This window comes from Python bivittatus, unplaced genomic scaffold (assembly GCF_059951505.1).
Source record: "Python bivittatus isolate LINGU-HERP-01145 unplaced genomic scaffold, Pbiv_v1 ctg000810_np1212, whole genome shotgun sequence".
Taxonomy (NCBI): domain Eukaryota; kingdom Metazoa; phylum Chordata; class Lepidosauria; order Squamata; family Pythonidae; genus Python; species Python bivittatus.
In genome coordinates, this window is record NW_028277111.1 from 2,541,595 (window position 1) to 2,560,354 (window position 18,760).

General features: G+C 48.2%; 1 protein-coding gene across 1 annotated transcript; it reads left to right on the forward strand.

The window, feature by feature from the left end:
- The first annotated feature begins 272 nt into the window (after positions 1-272).
- Positions 273-1,907, forward strand: LOC148213928 (vomeronasal type-2 receptor 26-like). Its single transcript, XM_088129315.1, has 2 exons — positions 273-333; positions 1,012-1,907. The coding sequence occupies exons 1-2, from the start codon at positions 273-275 to the stop codon at positions 1,905-1,907; spliced, it is 957 nt and encodes a 318-aa protein (XP_087985441.1).
- The last annotated feature ends 16,853 nt before the right edge of the window (positions 1,908-18,760 follow it).

The window sequence follows — 18,760 nt, forward strand, 5'->3', positions numbered from 1 at the left end:
CAAAGGCATTGGATGAGTCATTGGAAAAGTATTGATCAGGACTTCCTCCACTTCAACATATCTAGATGGCTGCCCATTTCTATGAGCAGCCAAAGTTCTTGGCTTCAGGTTTCCTGAGAAGCCACAAGACAGGCAACTTCCATTTTCAACTCTTCCTTGCTATGTTCACAAAACCCAGATTACACAACTCCCAAAATTCGTTTCCTCCATTGAATAGGTATGGTAGATCTAATGGGCTACATTGCCCTTCCAACTTCTTGAATCTCTCAGTAATGGGGGCTGCGAAGAAAGAAATCATCAGTGAGAGCTTAGCTACGTTATCTTCTTGCACTGGTGAGAAAATGACTCACAATCAGATTGTCAAGAGCAGGAATTCATGATGATGTCCTCAGCTCAACTCACCCTGAAGGTCACCTCCACCTAACCTCAGTGGTGAAGTGGTGGAACTTTCTTTCTTTCTTTTTCAGTGAAATTGGAAAGACACCTGCCAGTTTTCCCATATGATGCAAGCAAAAAGAAGAATACTTAAACTATTGTCTATCTCCCTCCCACCCTTCTTTCCTGAAATATGTAAAACATACAATTCTGGCAGTTTATTCCCCTCTAGCTGGAGTGAAAGGTAGAAGCATCTTCTTTCATTTTCGTCTCTGGCAGATTCCCCATTTCACAGCAGTTAGTGAAGAAAATAGATCATCACCATCATCATCATCATCATCATCATCATCATCACCATCACCATCATCCCACTCAAGCAAAAGTGAACAAGTAATTGAGGACTCTCTCATCTTTTCCTGTCTTTTTTGCATAAATATGAATATTAGTTTTCTATAGAACTCTGTGGGTATCAAATATGGAGCAACATATTTGTTCACTAAATTCACATAATGCACAAATATATTCTTTGTATTTGGTACCCATTTGGGAATTTATCTGAGGATTCAGTGACTCCCAAACTATGCCCTTGATTGAAGCACATGCATCATGAGACATCTTCCTCTTCCTCTTTTTTAGATGCAGAAAAATGCACCAGATGTCCAGAAGATCAGCATCCAAACAGCAGTCAAGATCATTGTATACCCAAGATAAAAACCTTCCTATCCTATCAAGAACATTTGGGGATCATCCTGGCTTCCCTTGCCTTCTTCCTCTCTGTAAATGCAGGGTATGTCCTGGGAATCTTCATTAAATTCCAGGAAACTCCAATTGTCAAAGCCAACAATCGGGATCTCTCCTACTTCCTCCTAGTCTCGCTCCTGCTTTCCTTCTTGACCTCCTTCCTCTTCATTGGCCAGCCAAGGAGAGCCACCTGCCTGCTCCGACAAACAGCCTTCAGCATTGTTTTCTCACTGGCTGTCTCTTCAGTCTTGGCCAAAAGTGTCATGGTGGTGTTAGCCTTCTTGGCCACAAAGCCAGGGAATAAAGTGCAGAGATGGCTGGGAAAGAGCCTGGCCAACTCCATCATCCTTTCCTGCTCTGGTCTCCAAGCTGTCCTCTGCAGCATCTGGCTGGGCATTTCTCCCCCATTTCCTGATGCTGACCTGCACTCTCAGCCTGGAGAGATCATCCTGCAATGCAATGAGGGCTCTGTCACCATCTTTTATTGCGCCCTTGGCTACATGGGCTTCCTGGCTGCCATCTGCTTCGTGGTGGCTTTCCTGGCCAGGAATCTGCCCGGGGCCTTCAACGAAGCCAAGTTGATCACCTTCAGCATGCTGGTCTTCTGCAGCGTCTGGGTCTCTTTTGTGCCCACGTACCTGAGCACCAAGGGGAAATACATGGTGGCCATGCAGGTCTTCTCCATCTTGGCCTCCAGTGCTGGTCTGCTGGCCTGCATCTTCATCCCCAAGTGCTATATTATTATTCTTAGGCCAGAACTGAATACAAAAGAACAGTTGATGTCAAAATAAAGTCATAAAGTGAGTTTGGGGTAGGTGGTTCCCAGAAATGCCAGTTAGTCATTCTAGCAAACAGTATTTGGCACTTTCATGCTCTTAAAAAACAACCAAAAAAACCACGAACTGCTCTTTTTCCAACTTTATCATTTTAATTCTATCATTTCTTCAAATGATAGAAATGGATTGTCCCTTTTTTAATCTGTGGGGTTGTAGTTGGTCTGTATTTGGGGTTTTATTTCTGTAACCTGCCCGACTTACCGTGAGTTGGGTGGCCATATAAATTGCTTTAATAAATAAATTAATTTATTTGGTATCTCTCTTATTCTTTGTTGTTGAATGTACAGTAAGTATGGGGGTGTAAGCAAATAAAGGAACTGTACTCAGCTGGACTTTTTCAGTGTTGTTCTCGGGCTGGGCTTGACAAAATGTACAGATCCTTAAGGTTAATGCCTTGGGTTAGGAGTCCTCCAGGTTCATTCATGCTCGAAAATTGTGGCTAATTCCATATTTAGCTACTAAATACCTGCTATATGGCTTCATTCCAACTTCACAAAGAACAGCTATTTTGTCCAATAAAGAACAATACTTCTTTTAATGGGAATTGCCCAAGTGTAGAACCTGAAGCTTAACTCTTGATGAACACAATGACTCAAACTCCTGTCCTTCAGGATATCTTCTGTGATTTGATAAGGTCTAAGAAATAAAAAGTCCATGAAGAAGAACACTTTTTCTGCTTCTCATATTGATCTACATTGAAAAAGGAGCAACCACCCATCTCAGCAGATCCTTGCTAATATAACACATAAAACTAATATCCATCACAAGTCAAGACCAACCAAATCCATAATGATGTGTGACTGTTCACACCCTTGCTAAAAATCTACATTGATAGTGGACTTTAGAAAGATGTTTTTCAAGAACTTTGGGCCAATTGGCCTCATCTACAAAGTTTGTAGCTCATCTGCAATTTTTCCCTTTGGGTACCTGCCTGTTGACGCATTCAGAGTTCAGAGAGGTGGTGTCTCTCCTCCTTACAATTATCCAAATCACAATGACTTATTTGTAGTCTTGGTGCTAAATCTCTAGAGACTTTCTACAAACTTTCAGAAGGTTTGGCGCAAACATATCAATTACATGCTTTCACCTTGATATGACCCTAAAGCCTTGGGGGCTGATGTTATGGCATTGGAAAATCTTGGGTGCATAAATGGCTCTGGAGAAAGAGAGCCTGGGGAGGCTGTTAGGGCAGGCAGGGGTTGCATTTGCTCCCTATCGTTCCAATATGAAACATTAGCTGGATTCTGTACAAATCAAGAAAGCCCTTCAAGCTTCTGTCTTGGAAGAGGACTTTGATTTCTTCCACCTCTTCTTCTCACTCTTGGTTCAGAGCAGACACAGGGATGGGGGCTCAATCAGGAACACAACTTGTATTGCTGCTTGTGCTCCTTCTGTGGCCCCAGGGAGCCTGGGGGATGCTCAAAGCCAAATGCCTCCTGACTCTGAAGAGGGGTGAGGTTGATCCACAGAGTTATTATAGGCCAGGAGAGCTTCTCATTGGTGGCATAGTCTCCGCAGCCAAGATTTTTTTTGAACCACTAAGCTTCAACACAACTCCTTTGACCCCAGTATACGTGTAAGTCCATCTTCCTGCACTCCTTTTTAACCACTCCATTTCTGACTGATTTCTAAACTTCCAGCCCTCCTCTATTTCCAGGAAATACCCCCTTAATCTGTTAGTTTTTCCCCATTTCTGTCCAGCTTCAGCCTTGCGTATCTATTTTATACCCTGCAGATGTTGAGCGTCCCTTGAAATTCTCAATTACAATATACTTCTCCTGTACAGACAGTAAGAATTAAGTCTCCTGCTTGCCTTTCAAGGAGGCAGTAAACACCCACTTTCCTTGACATCCTCTGAGCAGATGTAGGTGTTGGATAGAGAAGAGATTCTGGTTCCTCCCTTCTACCCCTCCCTTGGCCCCCCAAGGGCTTATCGGGGACAGAAACATGCAGGAATGTTGTGTTTACTTCCCCTTATTATCAGTGGGATAAGTTAAATTTCCAGTCAGGAATTGATTGTTGAGAATGGGCTTGAAAATCTGAACCTGTCCAGAAATTGATAACTTATTGGCTTTGTTAATATTCACAGCGGTTCATTTTGTGCATCTTGTGGGAGAGAAGGAGTGTGGTCTCAATGTTCCTTTCCAACTTTAGCTTCCAGTTAACCCCATATTTAATTTGGGTAACAGGGCAAACTACTGTGGAGTATTTGAGAAGCTCACTAGGAAGAGAGACAGACAACATATTTAAAGTCAGCCTGAAATTTCAGTTGAACTGCAAACAGGCTGACAACTCAGGAAGGCATTCAGGACTTGATATGCGATATAAGTAGAAAGATTCCTTTGAAATACGTGGGATCTCTGGGGATCCCTCCCACCATTCTTAGGAGAGGTGAAACCATTCATCCAAACAGGGGGTGAAATGTCCTCCCCCCAAATGTTATTTTCATATCACAAACTGTGATAGTACCTTTGAAATGTAATCTCATATATTTTATTGATATAGTTTTGGAGGAGTTTTAAAATTTATTTTCATCTTCATACTTTTAGAGATGCTGTCATCCATTCAGAGAAACTCTGGTGCTTGAATGTGTTATAAGTGTTTTTGTGAAAAAGGAACAAAATCTTCCTTTAATTAATCATGTTGTAATATATTTATACTTGCAGCAAATTATTGACTGAAGACTGGAAAATCCTATCCTTCCTTATTGCCATCTGGGAGATCAATCAGGATTCCCGACTCTTGCCCAACATCTCTCTGGGTTACAATATCTATGAAAATTATTACCATGCAGGAAAGACTTCAGATGCCCTGCTGGACCTGCTTGCAGACGGGGAGGCCAATGTCCCCAACTACAGCTGTGGAAGGCCGAGAAACACAGTGGCCGTTCTCGAAGGGGCTGACGCTGACATCTCCATCCAGATTTCAACCATGTTGGGCACCTACAAAATCCCTCAGGTGTTCCTCACCTGGGGAGACAGTTTTCACACAGCAACTTTCAACCCGAGGTCCTGAGTTGTAAATGAAGATGACAGTTTTCTTATGGAAATAGAAGGCTGTCAGAAGCCTCCCAATCAATTAAGTAGTTAATTAGCTTGCTTCTTTTATGCAATTATTGAAAAAGCGGGGGGGAGAGAGAGAACTATTAAGTGGACTGTTATCGGGTTCCCAGGGACAACCAAGGTCATACCAGCCTGAGACCCAGGAAGAGCTGAGATCACCAGCAAGAAGGGGATGGACTGGGGAAAGGGGGGCAGAATTGATGGGAAAGAAAAAGGGTTTTGGCGCACACGGGCTTTTAGTCTTGGCAATAACCTAGAACTTCTTAATAAATAAGAAGTTATTTATTAAATAAGAATAAACTGCTTCTTAATAAATAATTCTTCTGCTTTAAATCCAATTAATGGTTCAGCTGAGAATTGCTTTTATTGGAATTTGAGTCTGGCAGATTCTTACAAAGGCATTAAATTTTGGATGTTAAATTTAAAATTCCATCTTCTTTCAATCTTTTCAGATCAGCTACAGTTTTGTTTCCCAGATCCTGAGCGACAAAACTCGGTTTCCTTTCTTCTACCCAATGCTTCCTGCTGAAGGATTCCAGTACCTGGGGATGGTCAAGCTGCTCCTCCATTTCAAGTGGACCTTGGTTGGTCTGATGGCTCAAGACACTGACCAGGGCCAGAAATTCATGAGGATGTTGACTTCCATGCTGGAAAGGAATGGCATTTGTCCAGTTTTATCACAAACCATTTCTACTACTCTTCCTCCAGGGAGCATAGATGTGGGTCCATATCAGAACTGGAGACAAGTGAATGTCTTTCTTTATGGTGCAGAGAAAGATTTCATTGCTGGGGGAATATTTATTCTATACTTAGTGTTTGAGTCCTTTGAGCAACCTGTTAGAGGAAAAGTCCTGATCACAACACTCTGCTGGGACGTAACTAACTATGTCACGAATGCAGCCATTCCCTTTCAATTCATTCACAGCATTTTTACCTTTCTTATGAAGGGACACCAAATGGCAAAGTCTCCTATCACAATGGATCTTTACAATTCCATCAAAGACTTGGCAAAGGTATCCTTCACCTGTTCCAATGCCAAGGATTCCTTTTCCATGAAAGTCTGGAGAAGGTGCAGGGAGAGAGAAGAACTGGAGACTCTGCTCCAGGACAAGATCGATCGGATCCTGTCTCTGGACAGCTATTTCATTTACAACACCATCTGGGCTGTGGCCCGGGCCTTACATGCAGCCTATGAATCCAGATTCAAGAGGACAAAGATGAAACGTGGTAAAAATATGGAAACCATGAGATTGAAAGGCTGGCAGGTATTTTTCTTCTGTCTCTCTCCTGCAGCTGAGAATCAATTTGTCATTGTAAAACCTGGGAAGATATTTGGAAACATTAATTTATTCTGAATACAAATAAATAAATAAATAAATAAATAAATAGAATTCAAATTTTCCTGTCCTCTCCCTTTTGCATTCCCTTCGCTCCTTTCCTGTCTGCTGCAATCTGTGTTGAGAGGGAGGGAGGAAGTCATAAAGGAGAGAATTGAAGAAGAGATTACGTAGTCCAGTGGTAGAAGGAAGAATGAGAAAGAAACTTGAAAACCCAGCCTTTATTTTGTTCAGTATAAGGGATGGGGGAAACTTGGACAGGCTTTTAAGACTGATCCCAGCCCTTCCAGTTGGGACAGGTCAAGAAATGGATACCATAGGGGTTCCAGAAATGCTACTGTATTTTTGTAGGATGTGGTAACACAATCTTGAAAGCCTGTCCAATTTTCTCTCTGCCATATCTCACAGAGTTTGTCCAGATAGTATGTGTCCAAACAATGAGTTAATAGGTACCATTACCTCTTCAATATTTTTTTAAAAAATTATTTTACTAATATTTATTAATGCCTCGGTATGCCCATGTAACATCTCTGCTTCATGAGCTGAACTGATTGCCAACTGGCTTCCCGGTGCAATTCAAGGTGCTGGTTGTCACCTGTAAGGCCCTGCATGGCATAGGGCCTGGTTCCTTGGGGGAGCTTTTGTCTCCCATAACATCTGCCTGGCCCATTTGGTCCTGCAGGGTTGGCGCATTCCAGGTTCCCTCGATTAAACAATGCCATCTATCAGGACCTCAGAAGTGCCCCTTCTCTGTAGCTGCACCTGCCCTCTGGAATGAGATTCCCCCTGTAAGTTTCGCTGCATTCGGCACTGAACAGAAACCTCATGAGACACAGGCTGGTACCAAAGCTAGTTTATTCAGGCATAATGCGTAGCAATTACAGACAAAGCCAAGATTGGCTTGGTGCAATTCCTTACAGTAGTTTTATAGGGTTCCCCCCTTGACTCGCAGTTTCCCGTCGGTTCCGCTGCTTTCCCACGCCTTGATGGCAGATTCAGCCGGGTTCTGTTGTGTTGTAATCTTCTTCCTTTGACTGCCTTGCCCTTGCGTTCCTGGAGCTTTTCTAAGGCTGGGTTGGAGTGTGTGATGGAATGGAATTATGGAGGCCAGGCTCAGGGAGATAAGCGTTTTCTTAGTTCACCGCAAGAGCATGGGAAGTTCAAGAGGATGAGGCTGGCACCTCCCTGATGAATTCAAGGTGTTGTGGCTGGCTGGCTTGGGAGCTGGGGTTCAGTCTGGGGAGATTCTTGCTAGAGGTTGTAGCTAATAAACACAACTGAACTGATTTTGCATTGTCTCTTGAAGTTCTTTGGGCTAAACCTGACATCAATCTCCCCAGACTGAACCCCAGCTCCCAAGCCAGCCAGCCACAACACTGTGAATTCATCAGGGAGGTGCCAGCCTCATCCTCTTGAAGTTCCCACCCTCTTGCGGTGAACTAAGAAAACGCTTATCTCCCTGAGCATGGCCTTCATAATTCCATTCCATCACAGAGTGGCTGTTTTAATCTGGTTTCAAATCGCCTGCTGATTGCCTCTGGATGGCTCTGCTCCCGGTGTATTGGAAGCTGGAGCTGCCCAGGGCACCTGGGGAGCCGGTTGTGCTACTGTGTTGCTGCTGCTAATTGACTCCTGGCCGCAAGTTAACTGACCGCCGATCGGTGGATAACTTGCGGTTCCATAGTTTCCTCGTCCCGATCGCCTATTGCCTGAGGCGGTGAAACTGACCAACGGCTCTGGGCTAGCAGTGTGTGCTTTCTAGGCTGAATCTGACACCCCCAAGATCTGGATGGCTCCCATCTGCTGCTATTTAGAAGAGCTGTGGAGACCCCTCACTACATTGCATCTGCCATCTCTTATCTTTATTTCTTTATTTTTTATTGATTTCATTGGAATTTCTTGGATTGCTGTGAGCCACCCAGAGTCACTGAGCATTGGGTGGCATGCAAGTTTAATACATGATTATTATTCTTCGTATGATGCAAATCTTTCCAGATTCCCTCCTGAAGAAGTTGGAAAATAAATAAATCTGAAATTTCAATTTTGTGTGGAGAGAGAGCAATGTTCCATTCACCCCTATCACAAAGGACGGGTTCTTCCCATTGAATGTAAGATGTCTTGTCTAAACATATCCATTTTCTCTTCCATTTCAGCTTCATTCGTTTCTTCAAAACCCTCAGTTTTACAATAATTCCATAAATGGAGTATATTTGGATGAGAATAGAGACCTGGTGGCAGTCCTGGACATAATTAAGTGGAACATTATCAATAATACAATCTTTAGCAGGCCGAGCTTTGGGAGGCTAGAAAGACAGGGATCCCTGGATCTCAAGTTCATGATCAACCAGAATGCTCTTGCAGAGATGGAAGCACTGAACAAGGTGGGAGTAAATCTTTATTTTCTTTTTCTGAAGTTCTTGCCCAGACGATTGCGCTCTTGGGCCAGGGAGTGCCTTTCAATGTCATCTAAGTTCTCCCAGAAAGGAACCACATTATTTAATTAGAAGTCCAGATATCTATCCAAAATACATGTTTCACTCTTCAAGAAAAGTATTTATTACTTTTCTGCAAAGGGAGAAAGATTTGAGCCAGGGGAGCAAGATGATTTCCTTTGGCCAAAGCAAAGAAACCATCCAAGCTTCTCTTGAGGTATTTAATATGTATAGTTAGAATCTAAGTCTAAAAATCATAGTATGTGAAAAGTTAGAAGAGAAGGTCAACAGTGAAGCAATTTGCAGCTGGTTCAAGTTCATGATCTTTAGGACTTGATAGGCTTCAAACTGAGTAAATCTGAGCCTTGAAGTGGAGGTCATCAACCTCTCCCTCCTTTGTCACCTTTCTGGAAAGAAATTCATTTTCTGAATCTTCTTCCTCTCTCCATTAAGCCCCTGCCTCCTTCCAGGTGTGTGGAAAGCTGTCCTCCTGGCTTGTTGAAGGTGGCTCAGGAAGGGAAGCCCATCTGTTGCTACGACTGTCTTCCTTGCGCAGAAGGAACCATCTCCACCATGGAAGGTGGGTGGCACCAGAAGAAAGGGGCAGACTTTGGGAAGACTGTATACCCCAACAAAAGCTTGGTTTTTCCTTATGATATATACAATGTATTTCACAGTTAGAGATAAGAAACAAATCTAGAGGTTAAACCGAGGAAAGATACTGGACCAATCAAAGCTGAGCATTACAAGGAATATGGCATTTATTACTCTTCATTCTCAACTTAAACCTTTCATGTTTCAGTTTGTGATTCACCCCCGTCCTGAGAATTGCCAGGCTTCCAGGCCATAATGACATTGGATGTATCTTTGGAAAAGTATTGATCAGGTTTTCCTCCACTTCACCATATCTAGATGGGACCCCATTTCTATGGGCAGCCAAAATTCATGGCTTCAGATTTCCTTAGAAATGTTTGAGAAAAGTTTGTCAAGAGCAGAAATTCATGATGATGTCCTGAGCTCAACTCTCCCTGAAGGTCAGCTCCACCTAATCTCAGTGGTGAAGTTGGGGAACTTTCTTTTTTTCCTTCCTTTTTAGTGAAATTGGAAAGGTACCTGCCAGTTTTCCCTTACATCACAAGAAAAAAGAACACTTAAACTATTATCTATCTATCCCCCTCCCTCTCTTCTTTCCTGAAATATGTAAAAAGGACAGTTCTGGCAGTTTCTTCCCCCTCTAGCTGGAGTGAAAGGTAGAAGCATTTTCTTTCACTTTGATCTCTGGCAGATTCCCCATTTCACAGCAATTAGTGAGGAAAATAGATCGTCATCATCACCGTCATCATCATCATCGTCATAATTGTCATCATCGTCGTCATCATCATCCCACTCAGGCAAAAGTACAAGTAACTGAGGACTCTCTCAACTTTTTCTGTCCTTTTCTGCATAAATATGAATATTATTTTTCCATAGGTCTATCTTCATTGAACACTCTGGGTATCTAATATGGGATATCATGTTTGATTTCACTACATTCGCATACACAAATATATTATTTCTATTTGGTACCCATCTGGGAATTTATCTGAGGATTCAGTGACACCCAGACTATGCCCTTGATTGAAGCACATGCCTCATGAGAAATCTCCCTCTTCCTCTTTTTCAGATGCAGAAAAATGCACCAGATGTCCAGAAGATCAGCATCCAAACAGCAGTCAAGATCATTGTATACCCAAGATAAAAACCTTCCTATCCTATCAAGAACATTTGGGGATCATCCTGGCTTCCCTTGCCTTCTTCCTCTCTGTAAATGCAGGGTTTGTCCTGGGAATCTTCATTAAATTCCAGGAAACTCCAGTTGTCAAAGCCAACAATCAGGATCTCTCCTACATCCTCCTAGTCTCGCTCCTGCTTTCCTTCTTGACCTCCTTCCTCTTCATTGGCCGGCCAAGGAGAGCCACCTGCCTGCTCCGACAAACAGCCTTCAGCATCGTTTTCTCACTGGCTGTCTCTTTGGTCTTGGCCAAAACGGTCATGGTGGTGTTAGCCTTCTTGGCCACAAAGCCAGGGAATACAGTGCAGAGGTGGCTGGGAAAGAGCCTGGCCAACTCCATCATCCTTTCCTGCTCTGGTCTCCAAGCTGTCCTCTGCAGCATCTGGTTGGGCATTTCTCCCCCATTTCCTGATGCTGACCTGCACTCTCAGCCTGGAGAGATCATCCTGCAATGCAATGAAGGCTCTGTCACCATGTTTTACTGCGCCCTTGGCTACATGGGCCTCCTGGCTGCCATCTGTTTCATGGTGGCTTTCCTGGCCAGGAATCTGCCCGGGGCCTTCAACGAAGCCAAGCTGATCACCTTCAGCATGCTGGTCTTCTGCAGTGTCTGGGTCTCCTTTGTGCCCACCTACCTGAGCACCAAGGGGAAATACATGGTGGCCGTGCAGGTCTTCTCCATCTTGGCCTCCAGTGCTGGTCTGCTGGCCTTCATCTTCATCCCCAAGTGCTATATTATTCTTCTTAGGCCAGAACTAAATACAAAAGAACAGTTGATGTCAAAATAAAGTCATAAAGTGAATTTGGGGTAGGTGGTTCCCAGAAATGCCAGTTAGTAATCCTAACAAACAGTATTTGACACTTTCATGCTCTTAAAAAACACACACACACACGAACTGCTCTTTTTCCAACATTATCATTTTAATTCTATCGTTTCTTCAAATGATAGAAATGGATTGTCCCTTTTTTCATCTGTGGGGTTGTAATTGGTTTGTGTTTGGGGTCTTATTTCTGTAAGCTGCCCGAGTTACCATGAGTTGGGTGGCCATATAAATTCCTTTAATAAATTAGTTATGCTATTTGATATCCCTGTTACTCTTTGCTGTTGAATGTACCATACAGTATGTTGTTGTTGTTTAGTCGTTAAGTCGTGTCCGACTCTTCGTGACCCCATGAACCATATTGCGCCAGGCCTTCCTGTCCTTCACTGCCTCCCTGAGTTTGGTCAGTTTCATGCTCAATACAGTATGTGGGTGTAAGGAAATAAAGGAACTGTACTCAACTGGACTTTTTCAGTGTTGTTCTTGGGCTGGGCTTGACAAAATGTCTGTACAGATCCTTAAGGTTAAGGCCTCGGGTTAGGAGTCCTCCAGGTTCATTCATGCTCCAAAATTGTGGCTAATTCCATATTTAGATACTAAATACCTGCTATATGGCTTCATTCCACCTTCACAAATAACAGCTATTTTGTCCAATAAAGAACAATCGTTCTTTTAATGGGAATTGCCCAAGTGTAGGCAATTCCCATTAAATTCCCAATTCCCACTTCCCACTTCCCAATCACTTTTTAACAAATATGAATTCCCTTTTTCTCTTTGCTCTCGAGTATATAGAAAAGTGGGTCCATTAGTATGAAGGCTTGTCATGGCCCCAGAGCCATGCTCCAAGACCTGGGTGGATTGGAGATTCAGCAAACAGTGAATCAAACCCTGATGCCCTTTCAGGTCCCTTCTTGGCCAGCACTGACCCCTCTGTGGCCAACACAGGTGCCAAGAAAGAGGAAAGAACCCCCAGCCTGAGAGTCCTGTCAAAGTAAGCACCTCATGAGTAAGCAGCAACATTCTGATCCACATAGCAATGTGGTGGCGGAAATCCCCTCTGTCTACAGATCACAACATCTGCTCTGAGACAAAGAAGAGGGCTAATGTATGACTGCCTCCACGTGTCTGGACTGAGATTCCCTGAGAGAAGCCCATGGTAGCCAAGGAGGCCAGCAACTCCTTATCAGAGCTGGCCCCCAGGGCATGGAGGTTGAAGCTCCCCAGCACAAAACTTTAGACAGTTTTCAGACAAAGCAACATGACTGTCTTTGCCCAAGACAGTAGGACAAGACAGGTCCATTGTGTTATCCACCATGAAGATATAGAGCAAAGCAGTCTTTTTGCAAACAGATCTGGCATTAAGATCTCCAGCAATTCAGCCATCTGGACCACAGGATGGAGCCATTGGATGGAAGTCAAGATCCCCTAATTAGAGGGGTACTGTTCTATGTAACAGCCCACCCGATACACCCACTTTACCTCCCTTGGCCCAACACTAAAGGGATGAAGCTGCCCACTCCTGCCTGGGTTGATCACCTCCCTCTGCTTTTCAGTGAGCATATCCTCAGCCAATCCCATCATCCAGGCCCATGATTGGAACACCACTCACCTGGACCTCTGACATCCAAACTTGCATAACCTCACACACCCCAATGTAGACACCCTTCCTCTGTCACAGCACTAGAGCCTCAGCCCACCAGACACCATCCCACTAATGTCTGCTCAGATGGCCTTCACCCTCCAGTCTGCCTCTCACCACAGAGGGCCATCTAGTCTCCCATCTCAACTCTCTTCCAGGTGGTCAACAGCAAGAGGTGGCTGAAGATGTTTGAGCTGGTACACCCCGGGGAAGTATTATTAATATGCTCCCACCACTTTCTATTTTGGTAGTGTAGAAAGTAAGGGAGATGACCTTGAGAGAAATATGCAAGAACTGTCACAGAAGCAAAGAGGGCTGAAACATTCTTGAAGTCCTGGAAAGGAAGATAATATTCTGAAGTGAGCCAGGCAGATTCCTCCTCATTCACTGGGGTATAAGAGGGATGGGAGGTAAAACACAATCAGGCTTTTAGAATTCTGTGCTTAGCCTATCTCGCTAAAGTAGAGTTCTAGTGGTGCTAACAGCCTCCACCCACTCACCACATGACTCCTTTAAACAATTCCCCGGGGCTTTGTCTGAAGGGAAGGCCAGAATCCAAGAGTCAATGTCTTGTGCTGAGAAAGGACTCCAGGGGGCAGTGTCCCTGATTTCAAAACTGAGAGGGAAATTCTATGGAGTGTGGTGGGGAACAAATGATTTCTAATTCTCCAACAATTCTACAGATGTTTGTTACAGTCTCAAACCTCGTCTTTACCTTCTAATATTTTGATAAAATTTTCCAAGATTGTCCTCCTGTCCTGGGTTTGAGGGTTGACACTTCTAGGCAGGATATAAACATTTCCAGTTATTAGATCAGGTTCATTCCTTATGCTGAATCTCATTAGCATCCTGGAGCGATCAGAGTCCAGGTTTATCAGAACTGCCTCCTGATTCTGCTACCTGTTTAGCACAACAGGTAAATCCCCCCAAATGAGAATCCAGCAGATGCGACTTCCCTAGTGGGACAGCCCATGATTTGCCACCCACGTCTCATCTTTACATGAAAAATGCACCTCTTTTTGGAATTGAAGAACCTCAGAAAAATATGGAATGGAAGACTGACATTCTGAAAATATTGATGGCATTCTATCTAGGAATTCTATATTAGGTACCCAGTATTCTGGGAATTCCTTTCTTGTTGAGAGTGTAAGATTTGCCCCGTTCGACAGAGAAACTCTCGTGACACGTGTGGTTCACAAAGAAGGTTTACTCATGCGTAACGTAGTAGTCACAAGCAAAGCCAGGACTGGCTTGGTACAATTGCATCACTTGTTATATTCCCCCCTTCCCGCGCTTTTTCCCGCCTCGTGATCGCGTTGCGGCTGTGGGCTATTAGGCCCCCCAATGTCCCCCCTGATCGTTCATGATGGCAGGGTCGGTCAGAGTCCATTGTCCTTGATTGCCAGTCCCCCTCCGGCTGGGTTGGTCCCTCCCTGCTACGTGCAGACCCGCGGGTTCTGTGCTGCGTTGCGATCTTGTTTCGCTGCCCTGCGGCCCCGTTCCTTGCCTGCTCGCGCCATTATCAGTTCATAGTTAAAAGCTTCCGCTGTGGTTTTCCTGTTTAGCTGGCCGCAGGTGGCTCGTTAATTAGCGGCGCTTTCGGTTCCTCTTTTCCCCGCTAGCTACCGCCGGTGGATTCCGTGTGGTCTGGTTGCGAGCTTCCCTGCAACCCCGTGCTTCCCTGAAGCCTCGTGCTGACCGAACCTGACATGCCGCCCCCCTGACGACAACTCCCCCCCCTCGGTCCTATTTCGGCTTCCCGGGGTATTTACTGTAAAAGTCCCGCACTAGGTTTGGCGCCCTTATGTGGGTTTTACTCACCCATTCGCTGTGGGACTTGGGGAAATGTTTCCATTGCACTAGGAGCTGGGTCTGCCCCTTGTGCCTCCGGGCGTCCAGTATCCGGTTGATTTCGAAATGCTGCTCCCCCCCGACCATGATGGGTGGTGGTACTCCCTCCGCCTTGTGCCAGGCGTTCCCCGGCTGGTGCAACTTTAGCAGGCTGCAATGGAACACCGGGTGGATCTTCCCGAGGCTTTTCGGGAGCGTCAGCCTGACGGTCACCGGATTGATGACCTCCGAAATGGGGAACGGCCCCACAAACCTCGGGCTGAGTTTTTTCGATGCCTGGTGCGTCTTTAGGTTTTTGGTTGACAGATACACCTGGTCCCCCACTTTCCACTTTTCCTCGGGGAGCCTCTTGCGGTCCGCGTGCTTCTTGTAGTCGGCTTTGGCTCTTTGCAATGCCGCGTGCGCCGCTCGCCGGGTCTCGTCGATTTGGGCGAACCAGGCGTCCAGGGAGTTGATCTGGGATTCCGGCTGAGGCAGCTCCGGCATGGGGACGAAATCTCTCCCGGTGGCTACTTTGAACGGAGAGAACCCGGTGCTCTTGTGGACGGCGTTGTTGTATGCCACCTCCGCGAATGGTAGTAGCTCCGCCCAATCGTCCTGTTGGTGCCCCACGTAGCAGCGCAGGTACTGTTCGAGCCCCCCGTTCAGGCGTTCCGTGGCTCCGTCCGTCTGCGGGTGCGCCGCAGAGGATAGGGCTTGTTTCGTCCCCACCCGCTTCAGGAACTCCCGCCAGAACCGCGCGATGAAGTTGCCACCCCGATCGCTGACGATACGTCGAGGTGCGCCGTGGAGTCGGTAGACATGTTGCACGAACAGTCTCGCCAGCCCCTCGGCCGTGGGGACTCGCCGGCACGCTACAAAGTGCGCTTGTTTGGAGAATAAGTCCGTGACCACCCAAATGGCGGTCTTCCCCTTACTCTCCGGGAGCTCCACTATGAAGTCCATGGCGACCTCTTGCCAAGGGCCGTCGGGTTCCGCTACCGACTGGAGTAGGCCTCTAGGTTTGCCTTTGGCTCCTTTCGCTGTTGCGCACACCGGGCAACCCCCCGAGTACGCCTCCACGTCCTTCCGGAGCGTGGGCCACCAAAACTGCCGCCGGATTAAGTGGAGTGTCTTTACGAAGCCATAATGCCCCGCGCTCCGGCTGTCGTGGGCTCTCTCCATGACCTCCCGTCGGCAACCCTCGGGCACGTACAGCTTTCCTTCGTGCCACCACAACCCCTCTTGGCCGGTTAGCGCCTCTCGGTTCTGCTTGAGCCAAGCGTCCCGCTCCGCCGCCTCCGCGAACCCCTGCCTTACTTCAGACGCCGCGTCCCGTCGCTCCCCCTTGGTCTGGCTTCGGGTCACCGCCTTTGCAGCCAGCCTGCTGGCGGGGATGACGGAGTCCACGATCTCCTCCCGTAGGCTGGCGTGTTGGGGCATGCGAGACAGTCCATCCGCTAAGAAGTTGCGCTTCCCGGGGATGTGTTTCAGTGTGAACCTGAACCTCCCGAAGTATTGGGACCACCGTGCCTGTTTGGGGGATAGCTTACGCGGGGTCTTCAGGGCCTCGAGGTTCTTATGGTCCGTCCACACCTCGAACGGTTCAGTTGCCCCCTCCAGTAGATGCCTCCACATGGCCAGCGCCCACTTGACCGCGTACGCCTCTTTCTCCCACACCATCCACCTCCTCTCCGTCTCGGTGAATTTGCGGGAGGCGTAGGCGCACGGGTGGATGGCCCCTCCGGGCTGGGTTGGAGCAGGACTGCTCCCGTTGCCACGTCTGATGCATCCACTTGGATTATAAACCGCCGGTCTGGGTCGGGATGGCGCAGGATCGGCTCCGCGGTGAACCGCCGTTTTAGTTCCTCAAACGCCCCCTGGCATTCTGCAGTCCACGCGAGTGCCATGCTGGGCTTGGGGGTTTCCCAGTGCCCTTGGTTTTTAGCAGGTCGGTTAGGGGAAGGGCGATTTGGGCGAAGTTCGGGATGAACTGACGATAGAAGTTCGCAAACCCTAGGAAGCTTTGGAGTTGCCTCCGGGTTCGCGGCGCTTCCCAGCCCAGGACATCCCTTACTTTCGCCGGGTCCATCTCAATTCCCCGGCTGGATATTCGGTAGCCGAGGTAGTCTAGTTGCTCTCGATGGAACTCGCATTTCGAGAGCTTTGCGTACAGCTGTGCCTTCAGCAGTCTCTGGAGCACCGTGCGCACCAGGCTCACGTGCTCCGCCAGGGTCTCGGTGTAGATGAGGATGTCGTCCAGGTAGACCAGGACGCCCCGGTAGAGTAGGTCGTGCAGCACCTCATTTATTAGCTGCATAAATACCCCCGGGGCCCCTTTTAATCCGAACGGCATCACGGAAAACTGGTAGCTTCCGAGCGGGGTGTTGAACGCCGTCTTCCACTCATCTTTTGCGCGGATCCTAACTCTGAAATAGGCTTCGCGCAAGTCCAGTTTTGTGAACACCCTCCCCTTCGACAGATGCGACATCAAGTCCTTCATCAGGGGGAGGGGGTATTTGTACTCCGTGCTGATTGCGTTCAGCCCCCGGTAGTCTACGCACATACGGAGCGAGCCGTCCTTCTTCTCCCGGAATAACACCGGGGCCGCTAATGGTGACTTCGCGGGTTGGATGAATCCCCGCGCTAGGTTCTTGTCTATGAACTCGCGCAGGGCCCCCATCTCCCTCCTCGACAGGGAGTACATTTTCGGCTTAGGCAGGGTCGCTCCTGGCTCTAGCTCGATGGCGCAATCACTGGGCCGGTGTGGTGGGAGCTGGTCGGACTCCTTCTCCCCGAACGCTGCCGCCAGGTCTCGATACTGCCTCGGGATTCCGCCGCCCGTCGGGGGTTCCCCGGGTCCGGCCCCTCGCTTTGCGGTCGCCTCGCCAGTCGCCGCTGCCTCCCCTCGCCTCGGGATCGTGGCGGGTCTCCGGGGTCCTGGCGCTGCTGCTGCTGCTGTTGCCGCCCGGGTCTCGGGCCCCATCTGCTCTCGCCCCGTCTCCCGGTGTCCCGGACCCTCCGCTTGCCCGCCGGTGGTTGCGGCTGCCTCCGTCTCCACGGCTCGGTTCCCTCTGCTCTCGCCCCTCGCCGGTCTGTCGACCCCGAACCGCACTGCCTCCGCCGTCCAGTCGACTCGTGGGTTCCGCCGCCGCAGCCACGCCAAGCCGAGTACCACCGCGTAGTCGGCCACCGGGACCACCACGAACCTCAGTTCTTCCCGGTGACTCCTGATCGTCATCTGGACCGGCTCGGTGTAATACTGAGCTGGCCCCCCCCCTGCCAGCGTGCCATCTAACTGGCTGAATGAAATGGGCTCCCGGAGGCGCCTCAGCTGTAGCCCGAGCCCCGAGACCACCGCTGGGTGCATCAAGCAGTGGGTGCAGCCCGAGTCCAGTAGCGCCCGTAGCTGCGCCTCCCCTCCGGATCTCACCCCCCGGACGTGTATCCTCACCCGGAACGGTGGGCAGTCCTCGTCTCCTATTGGGTCCGCGCGCCTCGACTCCCCTGCTTGCACTGGGACGCCGTTCAGTGCGAGCGCGCCTCGTTTCCCGCCGGCTCCGAGTCCTCTCCGGAGGATGCTGTCTCCGGGGTCGACCACCCCCCGCGTCCTTTCTCGGTCACCGCCGCCACTGCCCCCTTCCGTGGTCGGTCACCGGTCCTTTTCCCGTTCGCACGCGGGGTTTTGACTTCGGGCCGTGGTGGGGCGCCTTCCCGCTCCGTCGGGCACTGCGCCGCTCGGTGGCCTCTGCCTCCGCATCGGAAGCACAGATTCGGGGCTCTGGTCGCCTCTCGCCTCCCGGTGGACTGCCGTCGACCGCTCCGTCTCTCCTCAGGGGTCCTCTCCCTCGGCCGGTCCCTCGTCTGGTCCCGTCGTCTTGTGCTCTGTTGGATCTGCCGCCACGCCGATTCCGCC

Excerpts from the sequence above, each read along its gene's own strand:
- LOC148213928 (XM_088129315.1), top strand. The coding sequence starts at position 273 with ATGGGGGCTGCGAAGAAAGAAATCATCAGTGAGAGCTTAGCTACGTTA. Across the intron at positions 334-1,011 it reads TACGTTATCTTCTTGCACTG|ATGCAGAAAAATGCACCAGA; the intron begins GTGAGAAAATGA and ends CCTCTTTTTTAG.